Source organism: Pinus tabuliformis, chromosome J (assembly GCF_031772625.1).
Source record: "Pinus tabuliformis cultivar Carrire ecotype Pingquan chromosome J, CPIR1, whole genome shotgun sequence".
Taxonomy (NCBI): Eukaryota; Viridiplantae; Streptophyta; class Pinopsida; order Pinales; family Pinaceae; genus Pinus; species Pinus tabuliformis.
This window is the reverse complement of record NC_142295.1, coordinates 486,221,090-486,239,122: the sequence shown is the minus strand read 5'-3', so window position 1 is coordinate 486,239,122 and position 18,033 is coordinate 486,221,090. Positions and strand designations below refer to the sequence as shown.

The window sequence follows — 18,033 nt, the reverse complement described above, 5'->3', positions numbered from 1 at the left end:
CTTCACCACTCAAAAAGGCCAAAAACACCTACCACATGTCGCGCTTCAATTGGGCCATGCCACTACTAACATCATCATCCACTTGTACATCTACATAATCCCTGTAATCCAATCATATTGTGCCACTTGTCTGCTGTCAGAGGAGAGAGAAAGGGTCCCGAGGCCTTTGTTTTTCGACTAATTCTCTTGTTAAATTATTTCGATAAAATTGTCGGGTTTAAGCACTTAGCATGCTACTGACTCCACCACACTAGCTTGATTGTAATTCCATTGGCTCCTGTTACACTACATTGTCCTAACTTAGACCCATCCCTAGCCTCAAATCCAGGGATGACAAGAAGCAAGTTGTAGCTTCAAGAGATGCAGATGACCTCTCTACTAGGATGGAGTAGAAGTTCGCTTTGATCGCTTGCCTAAATAGCTCGACTTCATAGGGTGTATGGTACATGGATAGTGGAGTGTCATTTCATATGACAAGAGTTAGGGAATACTTTTCCAGTTACAAGGAGGAGGATATTAGGTTCTAGATTCAAATGGGGAAAAATTCCAAGTTCACTCTCGCAGCACAAGGGATTGTTCTCTTTTAGAGGGAGAATGACAAGCAAATATCGATCCATGAAGTGTTACATGTGTCAAGCCTGGGGATGAATTTAATCTCCATATATATCCTTTAGGATAAAGGGTATGATGTTATTTTTAGAGGGGTGAAGGTGTTAAAGCACAAATATTAGAGATCACCTATAGCCGGTTAAGTGAGGAATGATTCGTTATATAGGTTACAATTAGACATTCCCAAGGCATTAGTTAGCAACAACATTCCAAGAGACCAGGGGGAGCTATGGCATAGGTGGATGGGCCATATTAATCATGGAGCACTAGGATTGCTTCGTGAGATAGTGACAAGTTTTTTGGAGGTGAGCACAAAGCATGATGACGTATGTAAAGGATGTGTGATGGGGAATATTTCCAAGGCATATTTTCCAAGGAGTGACAGTAAATCATAGTGTACCTTATAAATTGTACATTAAAACATATGTGCACCTATGTCTATGAGATATCTCATAGGGTATGAGTACTTTTTCACCTTTATTAATGATTTCTCCATGGAGACCTGAATCTATTTCTTGGAGACCAAGGATGAGGTATTTTGTCGCTTTAAGGAGTATAAGGCTCTAGTGGATAGTTTGACAAGCAGAAATATCCATACTCTTTAGTTAGTTAATGGAGAGGAATATACCAGCAAGGAGTCCAGGATTTTTGTACCAGGGTAGGAATCAAGAAAGAGTGGATGGTTCCTTACAACCCGTAGCATAATGGGGTTGCTTAGAAGAAGAATTAGTCAATTTCGAAGGTAGTGCAAGCAATGCTATATGACTAAGATATCCCCTACTATTTATGGGAAAAGGCATGTAATACAACAATTTATATATATAACAGGGTCCCACATAGAGCATTTGGCATGATGACTCCCAAAGAGGCTTTCATCGAGAAAAAACCAAATGTCAGTGATTTTAGGATATTTGGATACCTAGTGTATTTTCACATTCCAAGAAAGACACTTTCAAAGCTAGATCAAACTATAGAGCGAGATTACTTTATTGGCTACAACAAAAACTCAAAGGCATACAAGATCTTCATCCTAGGATCCGGGAGGATCATAGTCAGGTGGGATGTCAATTTCATGGAGGACAAGGCATACAAAAAGTCCAAAGAGTTTCCAAGAGCTAAAGATCAGAGTGAGCAGCTAGTAGACGCTCCCACAGTTGCATAGAATAAACAGGGACAGTAGCAGACCACAAGTAAAGTTACTAGTACTAGCACTAGCTAAAGTGCAGGGGTTCTTGAGGATTCAAAAAGTATGGAGCAACATATGCAACAAATTTGGGAGATGCATAAGGAGGATATGGAGGTCGATATTCCTAACTTCACTATTAGCAGGAGGAACCAGGAGGTTCAAGCTACACTCAAGGATGCTTAGAAGTTTGTGGGGGATCCTAGGACAAGAAAGAGAGAATGGAGACAACTTGAGCGGTACATTGGCTACATGGAATTATTGAGTCAGTTGATAGATAGTGATCCTTTCAATTATTAAGAGGCCGCACAACAACGGGTGTGGTGGGATGCAATGGTTGAGGAGTATTCTTCAATCATGCAGAATAATGTTTGGGAAGTTATACCGAGACTGACGGACAATGAGGCAGTTGGATCATGTTAGATCTACAAAATCAAGCACAATGTAGATGACAACATCAAGAAATACAAAGCTAGTTTTGTGGCCAAGGGTGCTCTTAGAAGGAGGGAATAGACTATGAGGAGACATTCACTCTTGTGGCCAAGTACACTTATACACGATTCATGATCTCATTAGAAGCATAGATGGGATGGCAGATCCATCAGATGGATGTCAAGATGATGTTCTTGAATGGTAAACTAGAGGAGGAGGTGTACATAGAACAACTAAAGGCCTTTGTGGCACATAACAGAGAGACCCATGTGTGCAGATTGAAGAGAGATTTATACGAGCTCAAGCAGGCTCCCAGGGCATGGTATGAGTGCATCAACATATGCTTGCAGGGCATGGACTTTGTGAAGAGTGAGGATGATAACAACCTCTATTACTTGGTGGTTAGGGAAGATGTTATCATTCTTGTCCTATATATGGACGACTTGTTCTTGACAGGTTCATTGGGGCTCATCAAGGAGTGCAAGAGGGACCTTGTAGCATAGTTCAAGATGAAGGATTTGGAGATAATACATTATTTTCTAGGCATGGAGGTATGTTAGATGGATGGCGATATTTTTCCTTGGTCAAGGAAAATATTGAATAAAGATCCTGAGGAGATTTAGAATGGAGGATTTTAGAACCATGTTTACACCCATGATCACAAATTGGAGGAATATAGATACATCTAGGGAGAAGGATGTGGACCCCACCTTGTATAGGACGTTGATAGGCTCTCTCATGTATCTAGTCAACATTAGGCGAGACATTTCCTATGTAGTTAACTCTCTCGGAGTCGAAGAGAGTGCATTGGATAGTAGGGAAGCATGTGTTGAAGTATTTGTGTGGCACAATCGAGTATGGGATTAAGTATGCTCAAGGTGATAGTGTAATATTGGTGGGTTATACTAATGCAAATCAGGCAGGGAACACAGTAGACCAGAAAAGAACTTCAGGGCATTGCTTCAAAAATGGGATCAAGAGTTGTTTCTTGGTATAGAAGGGAGCAGAAGTCTGTGACACTAAGTTCAATCGAGGCAGAGTACATAACAATGATCATGGCTACATTCAAGGCCATATGGCTTTGAAATCTAGTGGTAGCCTTGTTTGGTCAAGGGATAGAGACATACTCGATACATCGCAACAATCAGAGTTGCATCAGGTTGTCAGAGAATTTCGTGTTTCATGACAGGTCGAAGCATATAGACATCAGGTTCCACTTCATTAGGGATTGTGTGTAATGCAAGATTGAACAGTTAAAGTATATACCTACAGATGAGCAGGTAGCTCTTTTCGAAAAGGATTTGGGGAAGGAGAGGTTCATATTCTTCAGAGACAAGTTGGGTGTTAGTTTATATAGCTTAGATACGTGTTCTAGTCTCAAATTGTGTCAATGAGGCTATGAAACATATTCCCCCCAACACCTAGAGTTGGTTTCATGAGAAAAGGCCTTGTTTAGATTTAATTAAGAAGTTAATTAATTTTCCTAAGTCTAACTTAGGGAAATAGCTTAATTAATTAGTATTAATTGGGGTAAATCGATTTTCCTCTAGAGACATCCGAAGAAGTAACATGATGGGGTCAAGATGATCTTAGCCATCAATTGTGATTAGATCATGGCCATTGATTCATCAACGAGAGATTATAAGACCAAATCGATGGGAATTTGAAGAACACTTAGAGACACAAATTTGTAGTGAGAGCAAGGGCACAAAGCCAACACATGGACATCAATAGTAGGGGCTTCAGTAGAGATTGTCAAAGAGATTCTTCACAAATATTTCCATGGAAATTAGGAGATCAATTTTCTGTAGTGAGAGGTCGATTTTTCAGCGGTGTGAGTTGCTTTAGTACGGGGTGCGAATTACCGAGACTAGCAGTGTGAATTGCTTAGAGAGGAAAATTTTCGGAGCGAGGATATTTATACAAGAGGGATCGATTTACTAAAGGAGACAAAATTTTTCCAGTGAAGGTAGAGATTATTTATCCATTAAATGATAGTTACCAGAAGGGTCAAGTTTCTCAGCCATATCACACATGTGAGTTGAAATCGCCTCATAGGGAGGCCAAATTGATTTTGGTGGGTCAAAAAACTTCCAGGAGGTCAGAGGTGTCTTGCAAAAGTGAAGAAACAATTTTGTTGGATATTTTCTAGTGTCATGCAAGCAGTTGTAATATTTTTGTTGAAGAATTAATAATAAAACCCTCATCTATTAAACTGGTTTTCTCTACGGGGTTTTTTTAGGGACAATTGTCCGAAAACACTGGTATTCATTATTTGTGTGTGTGCATATATTTCTTAGTTCCTGTAGTATTCATTTTCATGAAGTTGCAGCTGTGTTTTATTCGGTATTTTCTGCAAGTTAATTGCAATTGAGACATAATCTGAAAAGATAGGAGAATAATAACCAATAATTACAACAATATTTTAAATGTCACACCGAATTGATAAACTAGACGCATTATGGATTCATAAGCATATATGGATTAATAATTTTGTAGCGATGATTAATTCTCACCATAGATCAAAATTTAAACCAATAATATTCGCCAAAGGACCTATATGCGAAAAAATCAGTGGAGTTATATATATATATATGGGGTAAGATACGAATGGTTAAGTCACCAATATTTCAGTAGGATTTTCCATTAACAATACAACATAAATAAGCCAATGATAATTGTAAAATCCCTTTAGATAAGAAACTTCGTAAGTTAAGGACAAAAGAGTAATAGACTCTTAATAAAGTATTGAGATTAGTAATAAAGAAGGAATAACTTTTGGTTTTGAATTATAACAATAAAACAATAATGGAAATAAGTCCATTGGGATGAGTTACGTGTTAAGTCCTTTATAACTATTCTGACAAAGTAAGGTAGAAAAATTAAAAGACTTAGTTATACAAATGTGCTACATCAGAGTCACAAACATGAAAATATAAAGAATAGATTATGGGACAAAGATGAGAAAGACTCTTATGATTACAATTAGGTTTAATTTATAAATCATGCACTGCATAAATACATATATTAGAAGAGAACATGAAATATTAATTAGTTATCAATGTGTTAAATAATGAGATATTGGAAGTATATTAGCATTATATTAAAAAAAAAATGGTGTATTGTAAGGAGTTTGTTACATTATATTTATGTCACAACATTGCTTTATTGTCCATGGGCATCTATAACCTCGATGAAGATTCTTTATGGTCCCACTACCAACATACATCCATAGCCTTAACAAATTTGATTGTTTTTGTAGCCTAAAATACCCCTTTCAAAAATAATTTTCCATATCACAAAGATTTTAAAAAAATTGGTATACTAGCAATCTCCTTGAGTTATTCTTTACTCAAGTAAGTCTTTTCTTCTTGTAAACACGCCAAGAAATATTAACATAATTATATCAAATGTAAAAAATTATGTGTTTAAAATCCTTCTTTCCACCCTAAAATATCATACATTTAGTTGTACTTTATGATGAATAAATGCACTAAAATTCATACTTATACCTAAGTTAATAATATTTATTCTATTTTAATAACCAAACCATTTATGGCCCTAATTTCATAATATGCAACATTGTAAGTCAACATCATAGTTTACCTTTTCTTCATCCTTACCTCCATTTAAACATATAATATTATATTTTATGATTAAGCCGAGAGGACTTTTATGGTGAGGTTCCTCCTCACGACACTGTAGCAGATTCGTTGGCCTTCAAAGAATATACCATTTCAATGGTGTGATTGATCGTGGGCCTCTGATCTCCAATTTTCTCCGCTCGGGTTTCTTTGACTCTTAATAACTGTGTGCCAACCACATGGCAGAGTATGACATCATGAATGTGGAAAGGACGTTACGCCATAAATCAAGTGAGCAGTGCCTTCTGCGGCTAAGCCCTTTATCTTAGGACAGGGGATCGATTCTTTAGAATACTGTGCTACAAATCATTCCAATGTGTAACGCATGTGACCACATCACATGCGCATGGGCCTTTATAATATCGCAGAATCACAATCAGTGATTTCATAAAGTAGCATTTGGTTCAGTCCCAAAACTTGCAATCTCCGATGAGTGATGTGGCCTCATCTACATATATGGGAAATGAGTGAAGCCCCTCCGCGTGAAATTTTATAATATAAAACCTGTGTTAACCCTTCCCACCCAAGTTTACATGAAAACCTTTATTAACCTATGTCTACCCAACTTCATGATTTAGATAGACAAAAACAAATATTTAAATTGTCGCGACCCTTTTGATGCACTGATAGTGCTTGATTCCTTTGAACTTTTTTTGAACGTGGTCCTAGTCCCAAAATCAGAGCCCTCTCTATCGACAATTTCCAATCAGAGGTGTAACCTTGGTACATGAAATGTCAATTTGTTGATTTCTGATCGTCGATCACCTTCTGCATTTGGGCCTTGGTCCTGTGGCTCTTCACGTGACCATAGTCTAGCCCCCGTATCACAGCCCTTCAATCGGAGGTTTCACTTCGACGCACAATACGCCTCAACCTGCATTCGCTGATCTCCTATACGTTATGCCATCATTGCCACGTGTCACATTTTTAATAATTCCACGTGCTACCCTTGATTCCTTTGAACTCTTTGTGATCGTGGTGCTAGCCCCCAAATCAGAGCCCTCTCTATCATTGATTTCCAATTGGAGGTGTAACCTTGGTGCACGACATGTGAATTAACTGATTTCCGATCATTGATCACATTTTGTGTTCGGGCCTTGGTCTTGTCGCTCTTCACGTGACTGCAGTCTAGCCCCCGTATCAGAGCCCTTTAATCAGAGATTTCACTTCGATGCACAATACGCCTCAACCTGCGATCACTAATCTCCCATACATGATGCCATCACTGCCACATATTTTCCATGTGTCAACTTTTGAATAAAAATGCCACATGTCACCCTTGATTCCTTTGAACTCTTTATGACCGTGGTGCTAGCCCCCAAATCGGATCCCTCTTTATCGATGATTTCCAATTGGAGGTGTAACATTGGTACACAGAATGTTAATTTGCTAATTGCCAATCACTGATCACCTTCTGCGTTTGGGCCTTAGTTCTGTGGCTCTTCATGTGACCGCAATCTAGCCCCCATATTAGATCCCTTCAATTGGAGGTTATCAATCATAGTTTCACTTTGATGCACAATATGCCTCAACCTTCAATCATTGATCTCCCATACGTGACGCCATCATTGCCACGCATCGACAACACATCACCTTTTGAATAATGTCATGTTCCGCCCTTTTTTGGCCTATTGTGAGCCTTGAAATTGTCGAATCCACCTACCATGTGTCAACCCTATTGGCACATCATGATGACGTCATCCTCCTCGTGTCACTTATCGCAACCAATTTCTGGCTACAACACGTCCCTTAATGCATCTAGTCGTTGTTTTCCACGTGTCTCTTATCAGATCCAGTCTTTTTGTTGCCACGCGTCCCTTTGGGAGGAGAGAGAAAAGGCTCGAGCTTCTTTGGTTTTGTAGACAAATCCTTTGTTAATTTGTTATCGTCCATCCCGACACTTTAACACTAGTGGCCCATTGTCAGTGGTTTCATCGCATATCGCAACTCGCAATATTAACACTTTTAAGATGTGGCCCATTCTCGGAAAGTTCCGCTTGAGAGAGAATGCAATGTTCTATTGAATTATTTTTCATACCTCTGGAGGGTCTAGATATTAGAACGAATAGAAATCTCTGAAGTCAAAAGTTGGAACTTGAAAAAATAGGGCATTTGGAGGCTGACAAGGATTGTTAGATATCTGAAACAGATAAGGCAATGACACCTCGGACCTATGGGACATTCTTGTTGGTCTATTGGTCAGACGAACCTCTTTATAATAGAGTTATATCATACTAATAACATCATGGAAATTCTTTTAGAAATTTATGACACATGTAGCATTGGTCTTGTATAATAATAAATAAATATCTAAATTCTGAATCTCTGAATTATGCTATGGACCTCGAACCACTAATATGAAACCCCAATTTTTATCATACCAAACTTAAATGTGAAATTACATTCACCCCTTATTCTAGCTTTTGGTATATGACCTCCAATAAGATCCATTGTCTATGCATGTATCTTGCTCTCGCTATCTATTTTATTCATTAATTACCACTAGTTAGCCGACTATGTGTATATACTATCATTTTATTCTCCTTCGTACGAAGATTGTATATTTTACACCCTTGTAAAGAGGCAAATTAATATGATCGATCGAACTTTTTGTTTTCCACAAATTTCCAAAATATTTCTTCTTGTGTCGAGGTTTCATTGACCGAAAACTCTGATATATATTTAATCAATATGCCACATGTTTTTAACGTTTGTAACTTAAAATCTCTACACGCATCTTGGTCTCGATGGCTACTTTATTCATTAATCTAATTAATGGACCGACCATGTGCGTTTTTTTTCTATTTATTCTCACTCGCATGAAATTGATATGTTTTATGCCTTGGACACTTTATTATATGCATTTATTCAAATGAGTAACATTGATATGCTGGATCAGAATTTCGACTTACAAGATTTAGAAAAGGATTCTTCTCATGTCAAAGTTTCCAAATCCCAAAACTCCCATGTATATTTAATCAATATGTCAAATTTTCCTTTGATTAAGGTTTGAAACTTATCCACACATCCTGACGTCAAGGATTGTTCTATTCAATAATCTAATTAATGGCCCACCTATGTGCATTTATTCTCACTTTACTCTCGCTCAGATGAGCATCTCTGTCATTGGTAACCCCACAACCTTTGCCACATGTCCTGACTCTGATTTATTGCTCCCTCTACTAAGATGGTCGATGGGCGTGTGCTCTATTTAGGTTCTTCACATCGCACTATTCTGTCGATTTTTCGATTTGCATTTTCTGTTGTTGTTGTTGTGCTATTGTTGGTCTCTTGTTGTTGCTATTGCACGTCATGTTGTTGCCTTCAACCGGATAACTGCCCCAGAATTTGAATAGCAAACAGGTGAGAATCGAGAACCTGCTAACCATATTGACTTCTGCACTCAAATAGCAAGTATCAATTTTTTCATATTGTGTATATAGCTTAGAATACTATGTGCATTGTCACCACGTACAACACACTTGCCTATAGGGTTTCTAAAATGCCATATACAGACATCCAACCTTTTATTCTTAAACATTTCAATTTTCCTTTCCCCTTACCTTTGAATATTGGCAACAATCTAAATTGTAAATTGTTCTTCTTTCATTTGGCTCCAAGTATGCCAATCCTGTGAACGACTGCGCTCACTGCTTTATTTTCGCTTCTCTTCCAATGTTGACAACACTTTACGGGCTTTCAAATTTTAGGACACGTCCTTTCCTCATCATCATGGAAGTTTCCTTGACAACGAATGCCATCACTTTGTTGCTCGTTGGATCTACAACGACCCAACTGTTGCTCCAAATCGTTGAACTCGACCTTCTTGCTTCCACGAAGACATCGTCCCAATGCTACCACATTTCCCTCTCTGATGGTACTTCTCAGCACAAAAATTTTCTTCCATCTGCTTATAATGGAAATGTCGTCTCTATTGCCCTCCAGTTGGGCTCAATTATCATTCTCAAAGAAGTCAGTTTCACTTTTTTGCAAAACTATGCATATGTTTACTCTTCACCATATTCTTGATGTTTTTTTGTTCCTTCCCTCTCTCTGCCATTGTCACTCCGAATAATGCCACATTGTTTTTCTCTTTCTTTCCTTCTTTTTAGGACTCTGCAAATTATTGAACCGAAATTTCTTGAACTTCATGCAACTTTCATTAGGGACATGGACCTTCTTCAAATTGTACAAACACTGACATACGAACTGGGCTCTTCAATGTCACATGTCCCCACCTCATCTACTGCTGCTTTGACACAGGATTATGCGTCATCTTTAACTCAGTTGTCCTCCGCTCTGCGTTCTTCTATTCCATTCATGACGCTAAGCCCCTATCGTAAACAATGGTCGATCCAGGGTAGGGTGCTTGGAAAAACATCCGTTCGCTCCTACAACAATGCTCGAGGCTCTAGAAAGGTCTTTGGATTTGACCTCGTTGATTTTGCCAATGATACACTCCATCTTTCTACCTTCGGTGATCTAGAAGATTCCTTGCATGACCTTATCCAAATTGGGAGGCTTTACATGGTTTCAAATGGCAATGTGAAACCAACAAACACAAATTACAACCATCTAGATAGCAAATGGGAAGTACCCCTGTCTGTAACTTCCATTGTTGAACCTTCCTTAGATGATGTTCCGGCAATTCCTTTCGACCTTTTCCATTTTAAATCTATAGATGGAATCAAATCTGCAAACCTCGGCTCAATTGTCGACATCATTGGCATTGTTAGGTCCACTTCTCCAACTTCTACCGTTCATCGAAGAGATGGCTCTGAAACACCTGGGAAAACTATCAACTTGAAAGACATGTCTGGCTATAGTATCGACATCACCCTATGGGGGGAGCATTGCCACACCTTGGGAAAGCAACTCGTTGAACTCGCCTCTTCTAGTGCTTTAGCAATGCCTGCAATCAAAGGGGGTCGCATAGCTGAATTTAATGGAAGAACTATTGGGACTATCTCGACCACCAACCTCATGCTAGATCCTGCCATTCCAGAGACTGAGAAGTTCCAATCATGGTTTCATCAAAGATATCGCTTGGCCACTTCACCACCGTTAAGTAGAAAATTCTCATGGCCTTCCAAGAGGGGCCACCCACAACGTACAATTGTCGACCTCATAGACTCGCATCCCACCGGAAAACCAACAAGGTTCTCTGTTCATGGAATCATCACCTATATTGACATGCAAGATTTCTACTTCTTTGCATTCCCTCTCTCATATGATTCCATGCAATGCATGAAAAAAGTTGTCAACCGCTCAAATGGAATGTTACATTGCAAAAAACATGGTGGGGCCTTCCTGGAATAGTGACTATCAGTATGTGCTGAAATTTGAAATGCATGACCACGCAAGCGTACTGGAAAATGTCATCACATTTGATAATGTTGCAACTAAATTGATGGGTGTCCAAGAAAAATACTTTTTCATACTCTCTAGTGATCCTGGTGCTATCCACGAGCTTCGTGCAAGAGTTTCATGCCGTACTTTCATCTTCACACTGTCTGTGAAAATAGATACCTTCAATGGTGTGGACCATTTGAATTTTGTACTAATCAATTCATAGGAAATCACCTATAGATCTGGATGTTTTTTTCTCCTCCAGGAAATCAAAAAAATGTCTACTGCTTTAGTTGTTCCACATATTTGAGAGTCGATTTCTTTTCCTCATGCCACCTTGAAGCGTAAAAAATAATTTCTATATTCTTTTCTGTTCATTTTCGTTTTGTCCCTTGCTGCCCCCCTTCTTTTTGTTCACTTCATCATTGTACTTCTCTTCTTTATGTATATACACCTATGATACATGTTGCAACTTCCACCTTTGCATAATTCTCCATCTTTTACTTTTACATATAGTATATATGTTTTTTTTTCTTCTTCCTTCTAAACAAAATAGAATATTTACATCCTTTTATATTGTTCTTTGTGCACCTAAATACAAACACTGGCTTCTTACAAAGGGTTTTCATTTGGTTGCCTTAAATCTACTTGGTAAATGAATGATAGTTTGTTATCGATCACCACAAAAATACTTCACTAAAATAAAATTGATTCTAATCTCATTCTACGCTCCAAAGATAGCTTTGAAAAAGTTCCAACAACAAAATTTGAATCACACGACATTAGTACATAATATCAAAGAAACATAAAATCTATTATAAAAAGGTTTCTTTGACCACTAAACTTTAGCTACTTTGTCAAAAGACACATCTACTTTATAATCTAGAAGGCACTATTTTGAAAATATACCGAATAATGAAGTTCTTCCTTTCGGGGACTATGTACTCTATCTTTGCGCTTAAGATAACTCTTTCTCATCTCCTATATTCACTTGAACTTGTGTCCCCATGTTTGTATCAGGATGGACATGCCAACGTCTTATGCAAACCCCTCAAGAAATGCTCAGAAGAGACTCCTTTATGCACAAAATAAAAATGCCTCCAACAAATAAAGATGACCCAAATATAAAGCTGATTTAAACACCCAAACCTTTCCAGTTGTACCCCTTGTCTAATGTTTCTCTTCCCCAACATCCCGAAGCTTCACTTGCAAACCCATCTCCTTCAACATTCCCCGCTCCGACTGTACCTACCCTTCAACTTCCTCCATTCACTGCCACTTATTTCCCATATACATCACACACCCCACCATTGACTCATCCTCCTTCACCCTCCCATCCCCATATTTTGGTCAACCCTGCCCTTAACCATGCACACCACCGATTTCGTGAAAGGATAGATGACCTCTGTCCCTTGCATATCTAATCCATATGCAAAGAATCATACCCAAATATGAAAACAAAATTCTTACATGGTAACCTTTGTTGCTCCGTATGTGAAAATACAAAATCTACCCACCACCTCTCCCTTGCGAACAACATGGACCCTGGAAACCAACCGTTTGCCCTTGCTTCTCTAACACAAATAGAAGAAATGCTCATATCATGTGTTAGCCAAATCTTGCAAGTCACCCATTTATGAGGTGGACAGTACAAATACATTGGTCATACTATTTGTTTCCCGAAAGACATCACTGTTATTGTCGACATTTTACCATGCTTGGTTTTCAAATTGGACATCGTTGTTGTTACTAGGCATGGCTATGACCACAGAGCATATGATTTCATTGTTAGCGGGACATGTGTTATTGCAGTCTTAGAGTAAAAACTAGTCTATGATCCCTACTACAAGGGTCCAACTGGACCAAGCTGCAATATATGCCTTGCCGACTCACCCTACCTATATGTCTTCTCTCGCCCGTCACATCTTCCCCTTGTCTCCTGAACCATGACTTGACTTCCATACTTTCGATGATAACATTCCTGCACACCCCACTCCAATAAATCTCCAACCATCCTCTTTTGTTTCATCACTCCCTAATTCCCATACTGATATTGAAGAAATACATAAGTACCTATACTCTCCCCATCCTAACTCCACTACTTCACTTTCATGGCCCTCTGTTTCCCCCTCTACTATAAATGAATATACCACAAAAAGCCTCTCTGCTATGGCTTTCCCCACACTCTTCCCCATAGGGGCTGCCATGATTGGTCAACCACATCTTAGAAAAGTTGAAACACAATAATATGTTGTTCACCTCATGTGCTACTATGATAACATTTTGCCCAGCATCCAAGATTCAGGTATTACTTGTACAATCTTATGTTGCAGCATCAATAGTCAAGCAATTTCTATTTTTTTCATGAAGAGAAACATTGAAGAGCACTTTCCAATGACCATTGCATAGCTTCATGCATGCCTCCATGACATGCCTGATTCCATGCTTCCTGACCAGATTATACGCTTCAGATCAAACCTTAAAGGGACACGCTCATTTTGGAACAAATGCAGAGGTGAACTCACTAATATGATCATACAAATAGGTAGCCCTACTTTCTTCTTCACCCTAAGTGCAGATGACACCAAATGGCATGACATGCACATGGTCATGCCCGGTAGCCCCCCCCCCGGATTCATATGGGTTGTCTCGATGCAAATTCAAGAATATAATAAACAATCCACATCTTGCAGCGCAGTACATTCATTGTCGATTCACAATCTTCCTCGAAGAGGTATTGCAAAAATGTTTACATGTAAAGGGATTCTAGTGCAGGTTTTTCCCTGACCATCCTTCTCCTTTTTGTTTCTTTTCCTGGATGTACAGTTGCCTCACAAATTTTCTTTTTCATCTTTGTAGGTATTAGTGGCAACATAGGGGCTCCGCACACATACATGGTTTCCTTTGGCCCAAAAACGCACCTGATGTGGACAACCTCGATTGGGATGACCAAGTCATGATGGATAGAGCCAAGTCCTTTTTTGATGAACACATTTCTTCTTGGAATCCTTGCCCTCCTGAAAAACGTGGACCTTATGTACACATCTATACAGATAATTACCCATGCATCCTCCCATCGCCATTGATATTTTCATCCTCTCACCTTCAAGACTATGAGAATCTTCTTAAGTGTGTTCAATAACACACAAAATGCCACCCCTCTTCATGTCTTCACAAAAAATGTCCTATTCTTGTTTTCCACTATGGAGTTTCATGGGATTTGAATCCCACCTCTTCTTTGATCATTGATGACAGTGGACAAAAGAAACATGTCCCCACTCATAATGATGGCAGATTAAATGTACACAACTTTGACATGCTATACACATGGAGAGAAAACATCGATTGCCAACTTGTTTTGTCTCGGCATGCTATTCTCCGCTACATCGTGAAATATGCATCAAAACTAGAGACAAAATCAGAAATTTATCAGTGAATGTTTTCATGTGTCTCCCAGGTTGTCCACACTGAAACACTTATTGTTAATGTTGTCTGAAAAAATTTAATAGAAACAATTGCCGATAGGGACATCGGTGCACAGGAAACTTGCCACAAACTACAAAAACTGCCCCTTTCACTCTGTAGTTGCTCATTTGTTTCCCTCAATGTTACTTGAACTGTTTTTTGACGTTTTCTCATGGTCTAGGTTCCCCCTTCCCAACACCAACCTTCATTGTAGCATACATGAATAGACCTTCTTCACTTGAAACGCTAACTCTTCTTGAAGCTGCACGTTCTTGGTCCTTCTCTGCTCGCTAAAAACACAACCAATGGAAATAAATAAATCCTTGCAAGATTGTTCATCTCCTCCCTTACTATTCCTCGATCCCTTCTCTTGCTGATGTATCCTACGCTTCTTTGTGTTGGAGTGAACTACTCCTATACTTCCCTTTCCACACACTCCCACCAGACATAGGCTCCACTGATGAAGCAATATTTTCCTATTGGGAACAAAAAAGATATGTTTATGTTCCATGGCATGTTCATTGAGCCCCTAAAACCCCCCTTTCCCCTTTCTCTGATGACACCTCCACTAATGATATGTCGAACCCCCTTGAATCTGTAGACATCGATGAATGACAATTCCTTTCTTAGCTACTCCCTAGAAACAACATGGAAAGTGATGACATTGACATGCTTGGACATTGTGACTTTGACTCTAACCACAATTGGTCCCATACTACCATCCCTCTCCCTTTGCAAGAGACAACCATACATTTCATAGACATTAGTCGCTCATCCACCCAAATCCATTCTAGCCTGTCTCCAGTTCCCCGCCCACTCACCTCACTATCACCGACCCAGCAAGTTGCTTTCACCATTGTCCTCACCCACTTTAGGATCACTTCCTCGATTCCTCCACTTAGAATTCTCATCTAAGGTACTGCTGGCACGAGGAAGTCTCATTTAATTGGTTGCCTAAAAGATACATTTCTTGTTGAATCTCTTTCCAATTCAAGTCCATTTCTCCTATTCGCTCCAACAGGTGTTGTGGTGTTTAACATAAAGGTGCTTACAATCCATTCTGACCTTCACATTCCTTTAGTGTCAATGCATCCTCTTGAGGGCCAACCAATTTTGCATCTCCAATAAAAACTTCATCACGTCAAATACATTTTAATTGATGAAATGAGCTTTATTGGCCCTAAACCTTTTTCACACATAGACGCTCACTTAAGGTAGGTATTTCCTTCGTATCAGAATGTGCCTTTTGGCAATCGGTCTATCATACTTTTTGGTGATCTTGGGAAACTACTTCCTGTGAAGAACATCCCATGTATGTCAGCACATCACGTGGAAATGCCCTTTGGTGCACCTTTGACATGGTCGTCACACTATCTACCATCTTTCATCAAGGGACAAACCCTCTTCAAATTGCATTCTGAAAATTTTCTCATGAATCTTATAAGTGCAACACCAACAAATGAAGACTAGAACCTTCTCATGTTAAGGACAAATTCCTTTTTGTCAAAGGATGGGAAGCATTAATTTGACAATGAAATCCACTTATATCCAACCAACCTAGCTGTCAAATTTCATAACAAACAAATGCTCAAAAAATTTAACATGTCAATTGCACGATGCTACACAGAGAAAAAGAACCACCATCCTACTGGTGCACATGAAGAATATGAATAGTTGGATGTAAAAGTTCTTATTTACAATGAAAAATAGGTTTCCTCACATGTAATGTGTGGGTTGAAGTAGGTCTTGTAAACGAATCACTTGGAAAAGTAATTTCCATTTTCTATACAGCTGGATCAAAACCCCCTCAATTACCATCCTTTGTTGTTGTTGACTTATTCTAATACAAAAGCCCACCATGGGACACCTTCAACCCATCTTATGTTCCACTTCCCCCAATAACATGATGGTCTTGTAGGAAAAATTCCCTTCAAATGGCATGGAGTTTAACAATACATAAATTGCAAGGAATGACATTACCAGAGGTGACAGTGGACATTGGCAACATAGACCAACAAGGATTAACATTCACTACTATCTCTAGAGTTCTAACGTTGGATGATATTCACATCTCTCCACCATTTCCTTCATCCGCTACTCCCGCATGCAAGGCAATTCTTACATCAAGCATAGGCAGCAAGAGGAATCCACACTAGCATCAAATTCTTTATAGTCACCTATAGTTTGATCGCTGCGTCTAGCACCTTTTGATTCCCTTTCAGTAAGCATACTTTGCATGAAATTTCACAATAATTTCTTTCTTTTACAAATAGTTGTTGCGAAACTCAGTTAAAAATTCCATAAATTTTCCCCTTTCTACAAAAAAACATATTATGTGCATTCATCTTTAGAGAAATAAAAAAGACAAACTTTACAAGTTCATATTTCACTGATTGATATGAGCATACTTTTACAACTCTGTTTCAAATCAAATACTTTCAAAAACGCTTGACAGGGAAATATAAACTAAAATATATGTTCTCACTTACTGCCAAATCTCTTTTCAGCTCTCCAAGGAGTGACTTACCACAAAAGTTCGCAATGATTTTTCCAAACAATAAAATGACTCAAAACCTACTCCGAACAAACTTTCTAAACTATTGTGGTAAAAAATACAACACCCCAACTTGACTTTATTGTTATCATATTGGTAATGGGGATCCCTATGTATTTTCAACTGCCTTTTGGATCTTTTGTTATTTCACTTTTTCTTATCCTCCATCCTGTTTTATTTTTCAATTTGACTTAATCTTATTTTTAAAGCTTCTTTTTTATTATTCATTAATTAGAATAAATGAAACAAATAGCCCCTAAGCCCAACACCTGTACTGTTGTGCGACTTTAACCCTTTTATATTGAACTAGACCCTTCTGGTTTCATTTTAGTAAGCATACTTTTGATTCAATTTTAAAATAGTTACTTTCTTTTATGAATAGTTGTTGTGAAACTCAGTTAAAATTCCAAAATTTTCCCCTTTCTAAAAAAAATATAACGTTCACTTGAGTTAAGAAAAATAAAATAAAAGATGGACAAATTTTACAAGTTCACATTTCGGTGATTGATGTGAGCATGGTTTTACAACTCTAATTCAAATCAAATACTTTCAAAACGCTTGACAAAAAAAAGAAACTGCTCTCACTTACTCGCAAATCTCTTTTCATCCTTAAAGGCGTTTGTTCCGATATGCGATTACCTCCGACCTTCGATATCGGAGAACCTGCGAGATTAGCATATCGCAATATCACAGTGCAGCTCTTTATCACATATCAAAGAGTGAATATTTTAAATTGTGTCACATAACAAAAATGCCGACAGGGAATATCTAATTTGCTAAAGCGGGGTATAATATGC

At 38.5% G+C, this 18,033-nt stretch overlaps 1 protein-coding gene across 1 annotated transcript; it reads left to right on the top strand.

The window, feature by feature from the left end:
• The first annotated feature begins 10,038 nt into the window (after positions 1 to 10,038).
• On the top strand, positions 10,039 to 11,187 carry LOC149227911 (replication protein A 70 kDa DNA-binding subunit A-like). The gene has a single exon (XM_089380616.1). It carries the CDS (start codon positions 10,039 to 10,041, stop codon positions 11,185 to 11,187), a length of 1,149 nt encoding a protein of 382 aa, XP_089236742.1.
• Positions 11,188 to 18,033: the final 6,846 nt, after the last annotated feature.

Coding starts and splice junctions, on each gene's coding strand:
- LOC149227911 (XM_089380616.1), top strand. CDS start 10,039: ATGGACCTTCTTCAAATTGTACAAACACTGACATACGAACTGGGCTCT.